Raw genomic sequence first — 15,632 nt, forward strand, 5'->3', positions numbered from 1 at the left:
GTCCGGAGTCCCCGATCGCACCCCGGGGGGCTGGGGATGGCCTGGGTTCGCCGGATGGATGAAAGGTCTAATCCGGGGGAAACGAGGAACCGGGAACGCGACTGAGCCATTTTCGTCCATCCGGATGGAAAAAAAAGCGTCATAGGAGCCTTCCCGGGGAGACAGCCGGAGATGCTTTTACTTTCTTGTGCTTGGTTGCGTGGATGTACCCAAAACTAGCAGCAGCAGAGAACATTTAGATATATCTACACACTAAATGGCATCTAGTCAAACACCTTTATGTGAGACAGAGGAAGCAGGTGGGTTCAATAGATAAGAAAAGAAGAGCAAATTGACACGCTTGAAATTTAAACCCTTTGCCCACCCAACAGAAGGAACAACAGACATACACGAAAGGTATCTCCAGGCAGAACATCAAATAAAATAATAGAGCGGGCATAGACAGATCACGTTGATAGCTAGGTTTAGCAGAACAGAAAAACGTTGCATTCATCAGGTCCATAGATCACACGAAGACCCAGCTGCAAACGGTTTGCTACAAATTGAAACCCCTTGCTTATATCCAACAAAAGGAACATCAGATAGACGTACAGCAGAACGCTCCCAACTACTGCTATCCTGTTACAACTCTCATCAGACAAATGAAGCATTACGCACCAGAAAACGCCCCAACATCTTGGCTATAACAAGAACAGGGTCATGAAGAAACAACACATTTGGACAGCAGCAGTAGTTTCCCCATGAACAATCTGCTGACGAACCATGCCTTCTCTTCCTCTTTTGCAGATCTCGTGGTTCATGCTAAGATATCAAGCTTGCAGTTCTGTCTGCTCCACCACCGTCAAATCAACTCTGAGATGAAGCACCCCATGGATGAAGAGGTCATCATCGGCCATGAACGTCGACCATGGAACCAAAAAGATATTGTCGCATCCAACTAACACTCCATCAGTGAAGGTCTCACTAGCATTGAACTTGCTCACAAACTGCCGTGGTCTTGTCCTTGCTGCAAACTCATATTCTACTGTCACAGCCCTTGAGCCCTTCAGCACCGGATCAATACATAAGAAGAGGCCAAATCTGAACAAGTCACTCTGCTCATCCTTGTTACATCTTGCCATAAGAATAAAACCCTGACCTGCAACATGGAATGGGTACGAGAATATCGGTTTTAATAGAGAGCATTCCTCACGCTTCAGATCCATGTAAGCTATAACCTGTGGGCAGGGTTTATCAAACGCAACCACTTTCATATGTCTATACTTGTAAGCTCGCTCTGCAACTGGCAAACAAGAGGTTGCACACGCTGCAAGAGCACCTGGCTTGTGTGCAGGATAGGCTTTGCACAGAAGTACCCCAGTGATGAGCTTAGTTACATGCTCATGGTCTATGTCATTATCAGTACAAGTTAGGATACTCTGAAATGCCTTGTAGGTCATATGACTGAAGCGAACCAGTGGAAGTAAATGGGAACTCAAGATCTTACGCCTTTCCTCCAATTCCGGGTACCGCACACGGGCCCACTTGACCAAGAGGTAGTATAAGAAATCTTCAGATTGCACATACAGGTCAGTACTAGAGAGTATGGCTTCGATCCCAGCCAGAGAAAAGTTCATCACTTCGTGTTGGAACCTGAAATAAGGAAGACCAAGCCTTTAGTACACCTCATACGTACATGAATGTCAGCACTTCTCTCTAAGCTGGAAAGAAAAGATGGCTCCATCCAATGGAGATCACCTACTTATTGTAATCCTTGTATTTGTTAACGAGGAATTCCTTGGCGGCGCCTTTCAAGAGCTGAACTTCAGCTGCCATTGACATAGAGCATGGGTGATCTAGGTACAGCAGTGCAGATTCTGTTGTCAAAGGCAAACTTGTGAGCAACTGATAGCAATGCCTCATGCAGGATATGACTTGAAATTTGTCCGCAGCCATCAAGATGTCAAGTAGAAAGGTGGGCTCAGTTGTTGTTAGCTTTCCACTGTATATAAAGCTTAAAAGCTCCATAAGGGCATTTTCATCTGTTTCAAGTAGAATGAAAACAAAAAGGAAGAAGGATTAAGGAAACAGTTCAATAAACCTCATAAAAAAAGGAAAGCCTTTTTGGAGTGTAGATGGCTATTTAAGGGTGCTACTGTCATTCTATATTCAGGAGAGATGTCCGTAAAGACTGACAAAATATACATTTGGTAGGTAAAATTAAAGAGAAGAAGAAACTAGCCATTTCATTATTAAATCTAATCATGTTCTTATTTGAAAACATAGAAATAGTAACACATCTACAGTAGTAAATTAGAATCCATTACAAGAGGAAGATGTTGCATTTCACATTACCTGAATCAGCAATCCTAAGCGTTGGATGTGTCTGATCAGATTCTTTCATGCCATTTGAGAAAAGCTAAGAAACACAAATCTTATTAGAAAGCATGAACTGATTATAAAACAAATGTATTTAAGAAGGCTCTATGAATTACCTTGAGAAAGAAAGGACTTCTTGCAGCAAGAATCGCTGAGTTGATATACATCGTCTTTACTTGTAAAACTGCCCGAAAATACCAAGATCAGACTAAGAAATAAAGGAGAGACGTGGAAAGGAAGTAGTACAGAGTAGAACCACTAGACAGGTTCTCTGCTGTCAAAAATACTTGGAACCCTCTGTTCTATAATGGGTACATATTCATTTAATTAATCTTCAGCAACTTGGTAAAATGATTAAAATAACATCAGGAAAATCCAACACTTACTTAGATGCATCCAGGGATCTACCCAAGCTTGTACCTCAATCAGCAAGTAATCATAAATGTTACCCTAAGAATCCTATAGAATTTTGCATATACACATTCAAGAGTGAAAGGTTGTGATTAAATGAACCACTCAGCCACAGCCCCACCAACATCACATACTGATGCCATCATTAAGAATTATTAATCCTCGTTCCTCTTAGCCTTTCATTCCTCTGAATGCTTTGCTGAAGACATGGACAATCATGACGCTGGACTCGAATGAGGTAACACTAGACTGTGTGTGAATGGAAGAAATCAAGGGGCATGCAACCTGGTCATTCTGACATTGGCTGCAGCCTCCCCAACCTCTTTGGACGAGACATCCAGCAAGAGAGACCACCCAAGGTTGTGTCTGCAGCACTTTAGCTTAGTTGCAGTACCAGCGGAGGTTCAAGTGTGACGGTGCTGACTGTGAGGTATGTGGGCAGAGTGGCAGTGATAGGGGTGAATAAAATTGTGGACGATGTGGAGGAGTTTGTGAAAGAGATCTGGAGAATAGGAGAACAGTAGCCTGACAAACAGTCGGTTCAGTCTGATTCAGGTGCCAATTCAGGTGCCTAATCAAATAGAACCCTTATGGATTTGCTAGTTGATAAGGTAAATATCCAACCCACTAAATGCTAGGCGTAATGAGGATAAGGGCCTCCAAAAGATTTCTTTTCGTTCTATGAACTTTAAGGTGTATGAAGTCTCATAGTAAACTCTTGGACTCCATTTTACTTGGATTGATTTAATTTAGGCTGGAGGCAGACCTAAGTCAAGGTAATCCACCTTTGGAACACTTTGGTATTGGCGTATTGCTCCCAGATTGCATTGGGCTCTTTCAACTCAGCGATTCTTGCTGCAAGAAGTCCTTTCTTTCTCAAGGTAGTTCTTAGAATCTTCTTAAATACCTTTGTTCTTAATTATTTCATGCTTTACTCATAAAACTGGCCGAAAATACCAATCAGACTGAAGAATAAAGGAGAAGCATGGAAAGAAAGTAGTACAGGGTAGAATCACTAAACAAGTTCCCTACTGTTAAAATACTTGGAGCACTCTGTTAGTCTGTTCTGTCATGGGTGCACATTCTTTTATTAGTCTTCAGCAATTTGGTAAAATGAATAAAATAACGTCAGGGAGACTCAACACTTACTTAGCAACATCCATGGATCTAAGCAAGCTTGTAGCTCAATCAGTACAGAAATCATAAATGTTACCCCAAGAATCCTACAGAATTTCATGTAAATGCATTCAAGTAAGAATGGAAGGTTGTGATTGAATGAACCACTCAGCCATAACCCACACCAACATCACATATTGATTGCATCATTAATATTTATCTACCCTCGTTCACTTTAGCCTCTCGTTCCTCTGGATGCTCTGCCTAAGACATGGACAATCTTGAAACTGGACTTGGATGAGGCGACACTACACTGTGTACAAACAGAAGGAAATCAAGGGACATGCAACCTGGTCGTTCAGACATTGGCTGCAGCCTTCCCCATCTTGTTTGGATGAGATATCCCGCAAGTGAGACCACCCGACGAGACTGTGGGCAATGCAGCTGGTCTATAGTCTGGATATGGATCTACAAGCCCTCTGGTAAGATTAAGTTGTTGGTTTAACCTTCACGTTTATTAACAGTATGTGCTTTCAGATTGTGCAATAATTAGTCGAAAATCATAGAAGCACTCAGTATACTCCATACAGTCGATCATGTTGTAGTACTGTAGGAGAAGCAAGTCAATAGCTAAAAGAGTAAGGGTATGGGGGAGGGGGTGGAATTTTATCAGCATAGTGTGGCTTGTGGGTATATTGCACTACTGGGAAACACGTAACCAAGGGCATGTTGGGGCGGAGGGAGTACTTAAAGTAAGGGATTATCAACCAGACTAATAATAACCTTAACAATGATGAGTAGAGTGGGATTTTACGACCCACTCTGCTCATCATTGTTACATCTTGCGATAAGAACAAATCTCATTAAAAAGGGTGAGCTAATTATACGACAAAGGTATTTAAGAAGGCTCCAAGAATTACCTTGAGAAAGAAAGGACTTCTTGCAGCAAGAATCGCTGAGTTGACATACATTGTCTTTACATGTAAAACTGGTCAAACCTCAAATATTAGACTGTGAAATAAAGGAGAAACGTGGAAAGGAAGTGCTAAAGAGTAGAATCACTACCCAAGTTCTCTGCTGTCAAAAATACTTGGAACTCTCTGTTCTAATATGGGTGCAGATTCATTTATTTAATCTTCAGCAATTTGTAAAATGATTAAAATAACATCAGGCAGGGAACTACGCAAGCTTGTAGCTCAATCAGTAAAGTAATCATAAATCTTACCCCAAGAATGCAACAAAATTTTGTACAAAATGTTCAAGTAAGAATGAAAGGTTGCAATTGAATGAACCACTCTGCCATAACCCACACCAACATCACATACTGATGCCATCATTAAGAATTAACTACGCTCATTTCTTTGAATGCTCTGCCAGAGACATGGACAAACTTGACACTGGACTCGGATGAGGCGACACTAGACTGTGCATGAATAGAAGAAAGCCAGGGCATGCGACCTGGTCGATCGGATATTGACTGTAACCTCCCAAACTTCTTTGGAGGAGACATCTAGCAAGAGAGGCCAACTAAGGTAGCATCAGCAGCACTTTATCTTAGTTGTAGCGGCAGCGCAAGATCATGTGGGATGGTGCTTGGCCGTGAGGTGTAGAGGTATGTGGGCAAAGTGGCAGTAATTGGGGTGGACGAGATTGTGGGCGATGTGGTCTGGAGTCTGGATATACGTCTACAGGCCATCTGATAAGATTAAATTGTCGATTTAACCTTCACATCAAATAAATATGTGTTTTCGGATTGGAGCCAAAAATTAATTGAAAAGCATAGAGCCATACAGCAGAGTAGTGCCACTGCACTTTGATCAGCATGCCGTGGCCTGTGGGCATTTTACCCATACTTTAAAAACAAGCAACCAAGGGCTACTTTTGATCAGAATAATGTGCCAGTACCAAAATTGATTAGCATACACATGTATTTGTGCTACTTAAAATGCGATTATGAACAAGACTAAGCTTAATATTTCCGCGCGCGCGCGCACACACACACACACACAAAAAAAAAACAGAGGTCAACAAGGAAAATGGCAGACAAATATTTATCTTGAATGCTGAACATGGAACATGTAAGTTGTAAAATGGTTATACACTTATCGTGTGGAGATAGGATAGCTGAGCTGTTTTTTTTTTGATAGAGGATAGCTGAGCTGTTGGGCGCACCTACCCCAGTTGTATGAAGGATCATATTTTGCTACTACACTGCATTGTCTCAATGGATTTTATATTACTGGTTCAGAGGAGATCAGTTTCCAATGTCAGTAACTATTACATCCACACCACACCATTCAGCTCGGGCTCAGAACTAACGGATTTCCCTCGGCCATTTCCCCGTGGAAAACAAAATAAGCCCAAGCATGCGTCACGAACGAACCACGAAATTCCCCACAGAATTAATATCCCAATCGCATCAAGTAGCATAGAATTTAATTTTTCGATAAAGGCATATAATAATTTAATTACAAAAGGAAACTCCATGGATTACCCAACAGCGGGGGAGAAGGGGCGACGCACCTTCCTCCACGGGGTCGCGAGCTCCGGCGACGTTGCCGCTGGCGACGACCTCTATCCGCAGCAACTTGTCAGAGAAGTTCTCCGCGTCGAACGCGAACTCGAAGCTAGGGCCCCAGCTCCCGACCGAGAATTCAATGTCCATCTCCGCCCCAGCCCGCGCCGTCGGCGACCCTTCCGCTCCGGCCATGCGCTCCGCCGCCTCCGGAAGAAGGAGGACGCCGCGGCCCGTAAACCCTAGTTCCTGGCCGCAAAAACCCGCGAGCCTTTGTTTTCGTTTGAGGACCCCAATATTTGCCGAGAGGACCCCCAGAAAGTGGATGAATTGCAGTTACGTCTGCAACTTGTTAGACAACATGGTCATATACTCATATACGAACATGACAATATGCAACACTGTTCATTTGTGTGCTTGGTTGCGCACAAATCCTAGGGAGAGCCAGCGGCGACTAACATCTGACATCACGGTCAGAGCTACCGCTTTGCCGACACATGTAGCATCTACATCATGCCAATAGACAAAATGGAAGATGATAAGAAATTATAATATACAATGGAGGTGAAGCATACACAAACACAAAATGTCTCCAAGCAAACAACAAAACCAAAAAAAAAAATTGAGCAAGTATAGACAGATTCCATTAATAGTTGGGTTCAACAGAAAAGAAAAGAAGAGCAAAGTGGCATGCATCTTCAGGTCTACATTACACATCAGGTGGTAAAACATCATACGACTCAGCTGCAAGCCGTACGCTAAAAGCTTAAACCCCTTGCCTATATCCAACAAAAGGAACAGCAAGATCATAGAACCCAGCTACTGTCTTGCCTGTTACAACTCTGACAGACAAAGGAGCAAAATGTACCAAAAAATGCTGCAACATCTTAACTATTGAAAGAACATGGTCATGGAGAAGAACCACATTCGGTTGGCAGTGGCTAAGCAATCTGCGGATGGACCCTGGCTGTTTCTTCCTCTTTGGGCAGGACCTCAAATCATCTTGGCAGGCGGGATTAAGCAAGGATCACAAGCAAGCCATAAACCTAACTTTGCTGAGTAAGATATCACGTTTGCGGCTCCATCTGCCCAACCACCGTCAAATCAAGTCTGAGATGTAGTACACCATCGATGAAGAAGCCATCGTCAGCCATCAACGTTGACCATGGAACCGAGAAGAGATCACTATGTCCAACTGCTACATCATCAGTGAAGGTGTGACTAGCATTCAACTTGCTCACAAACTGCCGTGAAGGCATTGTCCTTGAAGCAAACTCATAATCTACTGTCACACGCCTTGAGCCCTTCAGCACCGGGTTGAACCACAAGTAGAGGCCAAATCTGTACGACCCACTCTGCTCATGATTGTTACATCTTGCCATAAGAACAAAACACTGACCTGCAACATGGAGTGGTTGCGAGAATATATGTTGTGACAGAAGAAGTTGGGCGCATTCCTCATGCTTCAGGTCCATGTAAGCTATAACCTGCGGGCGGGGTTTATCAAACACAACCACTTTCAGATGTCTATACTTGTAAGCTCGCTCTGCAACTGGCAAACAAGAGGTCGCACACGCTGCAAGAGCACCTGGCTTGTGTGCAGGATAGGCTTTGCACAGAAGTACCCCAGTGATAAGCTTAGTTACTTGCTCATGGTCTATGTCATTATCGGTACAAGTTAGGATCCTCTGAAACGCCCTGTAGGTCATATGACTGAAGCGAACCAGCGGGAGCAAATGAGAACTCAAGATCTCACGTCTTTCCTCCAATTCTGGGTATCGCACACGGGCCCACTTGAGCATGAGGTAGAATAACTGATCTTCATATTCCACATGTAGGTCACTACTTGAAAGTATGGCTTCAATACCAGCAAGAGAAATGTTCATCATATCCAGTTGGAACCTGAAATAAGACAAAACAAGCCTTGAATACATATCATACATGATTTTGTGACAACAATGTCTACACTTCTCTCTGAAAAGGAAGAAAAGATGGCTCCATCCAATGGGGATCACCTACTTATTGTAATCCCTGTATTTGTTGGCGAGGAATTCCTTGGCAGCACCTTTCAAAAGCTGAACTTCAGCTGCCATTGACAAAGAGTATGGGTGATCTAGGTAGAGCAGTGCAGATTCTGTTGTCAAAGGCAAACTTCTGAGCAACTGACAGCAGTGCCTCATGCAAGAAACGACTTCAAATTTGTCCGCGGCCATCAAGATGTCAAGAAGAAAAGTGGGCTCAGTTGTTGTAAGCTTTCCACTATACATAAAGCTTAAAAGCTCTATAAGGGCATTTTCATCTGTTTCAGAATGAAAACAAAAAGGAAAACGAATCAAGGAAAAAATTCAATAATAAATAACTAAACAACAAGGGAAAGCCTTTTGGGTGTGTAAATGGCTATGTAAGTGTGACTAATGATAATTTTCTATTCAATAAGTAACACTATTACAATAGAAAATTAGGTTCCAGAGAAAAAATGTTACATCTGAGTCATCACATTACCTGAATCAGCTATCCTAAGCGTTGGGCATGTCTGATCAGATTCTTTCATGCCATTTGAGAAAAGCTGAGAAGCACTAAATCATATTAGAAAGGATCTACAAAAATCTTATTAGAAAGGATGAACTGATTATAGAGCAAAAGTATTTAAGAAGGCAACCTTGAGAAAGAAAGGACTTCTTGCAGCAAGAATCGCTGAGTTGATATACATCGTCTTTACTCGTAAAACTGGCAAAAAAATACAAAGATAAGACTGAGGAATGAAGGAGAAACATGGAAAGGATGTAGTACAGAGTAGATTCACTAGACAAGTTCCTTGCTGTTTAAAATACTGGGAACACTCTGCTCTATTATGGGTGCAGATTCATTTAACTGATCTTCAGCAACATGGAAAAATGATTAAAATAACATCAGGAAAATGCAAAAACTTACTTAGCTGCATCCAGGGACCTATGCAAGCATGTAGCTCAATCAGTGAAGCATTCATAAATGTTACCCCAAGAATCCTATAGAATTCTGTACGAACGCGTTCAAGTAAGAATGAAAAGGTTGTGGGTTAATGAACCAATCAGCCATATTCCACGCCAAAATCACATATTGATGCAAACATTAAGAATCATCTACCCTCTTGATCCTCTGAATGAAGCGAAACTAGACTGTGCGTGAACAGAAAGAAAATCATGGGGCATGTGATCTGGTCGTTCAGACATTGGCTGCAGACCCCCCCCCCCGGCTCTCTTTGTGAGGTAGAGTTACATGGGCAGAGCAGCAGTGATTGGGGTGGAATAGATTGTGGAGGAGTGCGTGCAGAAAGTCTGGATATGGATCTACAGGCCCTCTGATAAAATTAAGTTGTTGATTTAAATTAAATTAATCCGAAACCGGTAATGGATGATCTGCTGTATGGAATATACAAAGTGCTTCTAGCAGAAGCAAGTCCATAGCTAAAAGGGGAAGGGGCAGTTCATTTGATCAGCATACTGTGGCTTGTGGTCTGTGGACCTCTGCATACTGCGGAACACGCAACCAACAGGTACCTTTTATCAGCATAATGTGCCAATACCAAATATACCTGCATACACTCCGTATTTGCACCTCTTAGAAGTAAGCGATTATCAAATAGGCTACTAATAACCTTAATATTTCGGCACACACACACAAGAGGTGAACAAGCAAAATGGCAGCATGATGTTGAGTTGTTGACCCTAAATGCTGAACCTTGAACTTATACCTTGTAATGTGGTTATGGTCTTATGGTATGGAGACAGAAGAGTACTAGAGTTTTAGGGAGCACCTACAACAATCGTATGAAGGACCACATTTTGCTACCACACTACATTGTCTCAATGGAGGACAGTTTCCAATTTCAGTAACTCTTACATCAACACCACATCAGCTCAGGCTCAGAACTCACGGATTCCCCTCTACCGCTTCCCCGTGGAAAACAAAATCAACCCGAGCATGCGTCGCAAACGAGCCGCGAATTTCCCCACGGAAATTAACATCCAAATCGCATCAAACAGCATATAATTACACAACCACGATTACCCAACGGCGGGGGTGGCAGCACTTACGCACCTTCCTCGTTGCGGCCGCGCTTCGAGCCGGCGAGGGATCCTCCGGCGACCTCGTCTCCGCTGCTGCCGCCCGCGACTATCTCCAGCCGCAGCACCCTGTCAGAGAAGTTCTGCGAGTTGAACGCGAAATCGAAGCCCCCACACGAGAGCTCCAGGCCCGTCTCCGAGCCCGCCGCCGTCGGCCCTTCGGCGCCGTCCATGCGCTCCACCACCGCTGGAAATCGGGGGAGGGGGACGCGAGGCGAGGGAGCGTGTACGGTAAACCCTAGCTCGAGAAGGCGACAAGGCGAGAGGAGGAATGGACTTCTGCAAAACCCGCGAACCTTTTTCATTTTGGAGAAGCAACCCCCAACCCCCCGAGGAGGTAAGAAATTGGCAAGGGGGCCCTAGAAAGTGATTGAATTGCAAATGATATGACAATCTGGTGCGTATGTGTTTTATTTATAACTTTTTCGATGTTTCCTCAAGATATACTAAATCTGAGTTAATTAAAATCGATCGGAGTGACTACCAAAATTTTGACTAGTTAATATGTTAGTTGTGCTCGATTTGGCTAAGACCTTTGACTATAGGTTTTTCTTTAGATTTTGGAAAGGATGGGTTTACGTCATCGAGACATAGTTGCTTTGCTTCTTGCTTCTTCTTCGTCAAGAGTCTTGCTGAATCGGAAGTAGCGAAGATCTTCAGGCATTTGAGGGGATTGAGTCAAGGGATCCTCTTTCCCTTGTGTTATTCATTTTGGTAATGGTTCCACATCATGCTAGCTACTGAACAAGAATTGCCATCTTCTCTGCTCGAAACACATCTAGGATGAGGGCAAGCTTCTAAGTTGATGACACCGCAATTTTCATTAGACCGCATGCTGCGGATATTAGGGTTGTTCAGACTTTGAAACTATTTGGAGACACAGATATCTAGAAACGTGTGGCTTATTTTGTAGGAGTTGGTGAGATCGACTCTGACTAGATCTTGGCTGATTTCGGTGGCACACTTGGGGTTTTCCCTTCAAAATATATGGGGCTGCCATTGGGTCTAAAGAAACCAAAGCGAATTGAGCTCCAAATCATCTTGCATCGGATTGCTAGCAAGCTCAAAGTGTGGAAAGGGAAATTGATGGACTCCCGACTAATACTTGTTAGATTTGTTATTACTTTGATTGCAGTCTACCACCTAACAGCTTTCCCTGCTGACAAGTGGTTAATTGAAAATATTGATAAGTTGAGAAGAGGGTTCCTTTGGAGTGCTGAAGAGGAAACTAGCGAAAGAAAATGCCTAGTAAATTGGGCACATGTTTGCTCACCGAAAAGGTTGGGAGGGCTCAGTGTAAAAATATTTAACTTTCTGAAAGGGCTCTACACAGCGTGGTTTAGTTGGGATGATCAAAATAGACCTTCGAAGGATTGCAAATCCCAGGCCACTTTGTTGTTTGCTCTTCTATCACTCTTGGCAATGGAGAGAAGGCTGCTGAGGTGGGGGTACCACGGTGATTGCGCATAATTAACACGTCTGTTGGGAACCCCAAGAGGAAGGTACGATGCGCACAGCAGCAAGTTTTTCCTCAGAAAGAAATCAAGGTTTATCGAACCAGGAGGAGCCAAGAAGCACGTTGAAGGTTGATGGCGGAGGAGTGTAGTGCGGCGCAACACCAGGGATTCCGGCGCCAACGTGGAACCTGCACAACACAATCACGGAACTTTGCCCCAACGTAACAGCGAGGTTGTCAATCTCACCGGCTTGTCGTAAACAAAGGATTAGATGTATAGTGTGGATGATGATGGTTGTTTGCGAAGAACGAGTAAATAACAATTGCAAGCAGATTGTATTTCAGATGTAAAGAATAGGATCGGGGTCCACGGATCACTAGCGGTGTCTCTCCCATAAGATAGCGAGATGTTGGGTGAACAAATTACGGTTGGGCAATTGACAAATAAAGAAGGCATAACAATGCACATACATATATCATGATGAGTACTATGAGATTTAATCGGGGCCTTACGACAAAGTACATAGACCGCTATCCAAGCATGCATCTATGCCTAAAAAGTCCACCTTCGAGGTTATCATCCGAACCCCTTCCAGTATTAAGTTGTAAACAACGAGACAATTGCATTAAGTATGGTGCGTAATGTAATCAACACAAATATCCTTAGACAAAGCATCGATGTTTTATCCCTAGTGGCAACAAGCACATCCACAACCTTAGAACTTTCTCGTCACTCGTCCTGCATTTAATGGAGGCATGAACCCACTATCGAGCATAAATACTCCCTCTTGGAGTCACAAGTATCAACTTGGCTAGAGCCTCTACTAGCAACGGAGAGCATGCAAGAACATAAATAACATATATGATAGATTGATAATCAACTTGACATAGTATTCAATATTCATCGGATCCCAACAAACACAACATGAAGGATTACAAATAGATGATCTTGATCATGATAGGCAACTCACAAGATCTAACATGATAGCACAATGGGGAGAAGACGACCATCTAGCTACTGCTATGGACCCATAGTCCAGGGGTGAACTACTCACACATCGATCCGGAGGCGATCATGGCGATGAAGAGACCTCCGGGAGATGATTCCCCTCTCCGGCAGGGTGCCGGAGGCGATCTCCTGAATCCCCCGAGATGGGATTGGCGGCGGCAGCGTCTCTGGAAGGTTTTCCGTATCGTGGCTCTCGTTACTGGGGGTTTCGCGACGGAGGCTTTAAGTAGGCGGAAGGGCAGGTCAGGGGGCCACACGAGGGCCCCACACAACAGGCCGGCGCGGCCAAGGCTTGGGCCGCGCCGCCCTAGTGTGGCGCCACCTCGTGGCCCAACTTCGTAAGTCCTCCGGTCTTCTGGAAGCTTCGTGGAAAAATAGGCTCCTGGGCGTTGATTTCGTCCAATTCCGAGAATATTTCCTTACTAGGATTTCTGAAACCAAAAACAGCAGAAAACAAAGAATCGGCTCTTCGGCATCTCGTCAATAGGTTAGTGCCGGAAAATGCATAATAATGACATATAATGTGTATAAAACATGTGAGTATCATCATAAAAGTAGCATGGAACATAAGAAATTATAGATACGTTTGGGACGTATCACACGGCAATGCCTATGGATGATGGACTTGTGTTTTGAGGAAGGAATGCGCTGGTGGTTTCATCGGAGTACAACCAACACAGAGGATACGATTTACCCAACTTCAGGTCCCCGGAGGGAAAACCCCTATGTGTTGCTTTTATGTCCTTGATTCATGAAGACGAATAAGAGGTGCCTTGATGGCTATGGTGATGTACCACAGCTAGGGTTTTTGGTTATGTCATTCTAGTTGTGGTCAAGGTTCTCCTCACCGGCTATCCCTACTAGCCCTTTCATATGTGCATTTTGTATCATCATAATAATGACTTATACGAATAGTTTATATTGTTATTTGCATTAATATATCATTACTTCAGCGTTTTTAGATGATTTATGGGACTTTCCTATAAAGTCCCTTTATTTTGGTTTTAACTCTGCCTAGGATAAAAACCTTATGTTAGTAGTTTTGAGATTACCGGAGCTACGGGGCTCCAAAAAGGGCAAGGTCAGAGGCCACTTCGGAATTTTTGAGACGAACAAAATAAGCTATAGTGGGCCACCATGAGGTCAATGGGATGGGATATAGAGCAGGTGGCGTGGGCCCACCCCAGGTCGTGCCACCTGCGCTCTTTCAGCCCTCGGACGTCGTCTCGCATCCTCCTTTCGCGTACCTCCTTATATACCCCGAAAACCTATTCTCCTGGTAGGACAGAGTTTTTTGCAAAACAGAGCGCCACTGACGAGGGGTGACATCGGCAATGCCCATGGATCATGGACTTAGGTTTTAGGGAGAAGACAACAATGGAGATTCCAGGAGCGAGAGTAGGCACACGACGTACCCATGTTCACGTTCCCTTGGTGTAGAATCGCTACATCCTGCTAGCAATCCATTATATGATCATAATTGTGTTACAAGGAGCCGCCATAGGCGGAGTTGTGTCTATCTTATCTATGTTGCGATATAATATGGCATGCCCCAAGGGGTGCCCCTACCTGGCTTTATATATGTAACCAAGCTAGGGTTACAAGGGTCCTAGTCACTACGTATTGGAGTTGCCTTCTTGGGCCTTCTGAGAGTCATCTTTCTTGTACACCAAGTCGATATTACTTGCATGTCCAGCTTTATTGAGTCATCGTGTTGGGTCATCTCCATAATGGGTCGAGCTAGGTATAATAATTATGGGTACCGAAATGGTATGCCCATGACAACCACCACGATCTTCATTTCGGGGGTCATAATGGTTCTGCTTTCCACGCTGGAGAGGGGGATTTCGACGTCATCTTCAATACCATCGTCATCAACACCGTCTCCGTCAACTATGTGCTCACTCTCCATCACCGTGAGTGAGTGAGTAGTTCTTTGTAGGCATGTGAGGTGGATGGGGATTGGGTAGGATTGATCATGTAATCATACATACGTATCGAGATTTGAGTTGTTTATCTTGAGGATATTCTTGTATGGTGTTGATACATCTTTGCTATATTTAATGATTGTTGTTACAGTCGAGTGACATAATTTCAGTACTAAAATTTATTGCCTCGTCATATATATGAGTTTGGTATGTATCTACAATAAGATGGTTGGTTTTGCCTCAAGAGCTCCCGTGATATGGCTTATAAGGGCGCTAGGATCTAGGGTTACAAGGAGTAGTCCAGGTCAGACTCAACTAGCCCTAACCTAATTGGTACAACTTGCCCTACACGTAAGGATCCGACTAACTTATATCGGTGCAGATCTGACTTGCTACAACGCTAATGGATCCACCTAGAGCTTCTGATCCTGGATCCCCATCTTGGTCAATTAGCAACTGGGCCATCCAGTTGAGCCATAGGCACATCCACCATCTATGGTCCATCCGGGATTGCCGGAATTTGTCTACATCGTTGGAATACCCATGAAGTATTTCCGAATCAGGTGGGACAAAAATACAGTCTCACCTTGCTAGTTTAGAAAGAGTTGGACCTCCTTAAGGGGGGTGTTCTACTTATTATACACTCATGAGAAGAGGACTCATAGACACACGCTACTCTTACTCCTCCTCCGCCACGCCTCGCCTCGACGTGGGCTGGAGGTATGAGCCCCGAGCC

General features: G+C 43.8%; 2 protein-coding genes across 2 annotated transcripts; both read right to left on the reverse strand.

The window, feature by feature from the left end:
- Positions 1–809: 809 nt before the first annotated feature.
- On the reverse strand, positions 810–6,595 carry LOC124680298 (BTB/POZ domain-containing protein POB1-like). Its single transcript, XM_047215369.1, has 5 exons — positions 6,409–6,595; positions 2,475–2,542; positions 2,335–2,398; positions 1,742–2,021; positions 810–1,632 (listed from the first exon to the last, which is right to left on the reverse strand). Exons 1-5 carry the CDS (start codon positions 6,593–6,595, stop codon positions 810–812), a joined length of 1,422 nt encoding a protein of 473 aa, XP_047071325.1.
- Positions 6,596–7,467: 872 nt separating this feature from the next.
- Positions 7,468–10,676, reverse strand: LOC124680299 (BTB/POZ domain-containing protein POB1-like). The gene is made up of 5 exons (XM_047215370.1): positions 10,478–10,676; positions 9,060–9,127; positions 8,903–8,966; positions 8,420–8,699; positions 7,468–8,302 (listed from the first exon to the last, which is right to left on the reverse strand). The coding sequence occupies exons 1-5, from the start codon at positions 10,674–10,676 to the stop codon at positions 7,468–7,470; spliced, it is 1,446 nt and encodes a 481-aa protein (XP_047071326.1).
- Between the last annotated feature and the right edge of the window lie 4,956 nt (positions 10,677–15,632).

This window comes from Lolium rigidum, unplaced genomic scaffold (genome assembly GCF_022539505.1).
Source record: "Lolium rigidum isolate FL_2022 unplaced genomic scaffold, APGP_CSIRO_Lrig_0.1 contig_1215_1, whole genome shotgun sequence".
Lineage (NCBI taxonomy): Eukaryota > Viridiplantae > Streptophyta > Magnoliopsida > Poales > Poaceae > Lolium > Lolium rigidum.

Bases quoted from the DNA above. Each gene is read 5' to 3' on its own strand.
- LOC124680298 (XM_047215369.1), bottom strand. From the start codon at position 6,595: ATGGCCGGAGCGGAAGGGTCGCCGACGGCGCGGGCTGGGGCGGAGATG. The intron at 2,543-6,408 runs GTGCGTCGCCCC...ATTTTCGGGCAG, and splicing joins TCGCGACCCCGTGGAGGAAG to TTTTACAAGTAAAGACGATG. The intron at 2,399-2,474 runs GTAATTCATAGA...TGTGTTTCTTAG, and splicing joins GAAGTCCTTTCTTTCTCAAG to CTTTTCTCAAATGGCATGAA.
- LOC124680299 (XM_047215370.1), bottom strand. From the start codon at position 10,676: ATGGACGGCGCCGAAGGGCCGACGGCGGCGGGCTCGGAGACGGGCCTG. The intron at 8,967-9,059 runs GTTGCCTTCTTA...AGTGCTTCTCAG, and splicing joins GAAGTCCTTTCTTTCTCAAG to CTTTTCTCAAATGGCATGAA. The intron at 8,303-8,419 runs GTAGGTGATCCC...GTCTTATTTCAG, and splicing joins AAATACAGGGATTACAATAA to GTTCCAACTGGATATGATGA.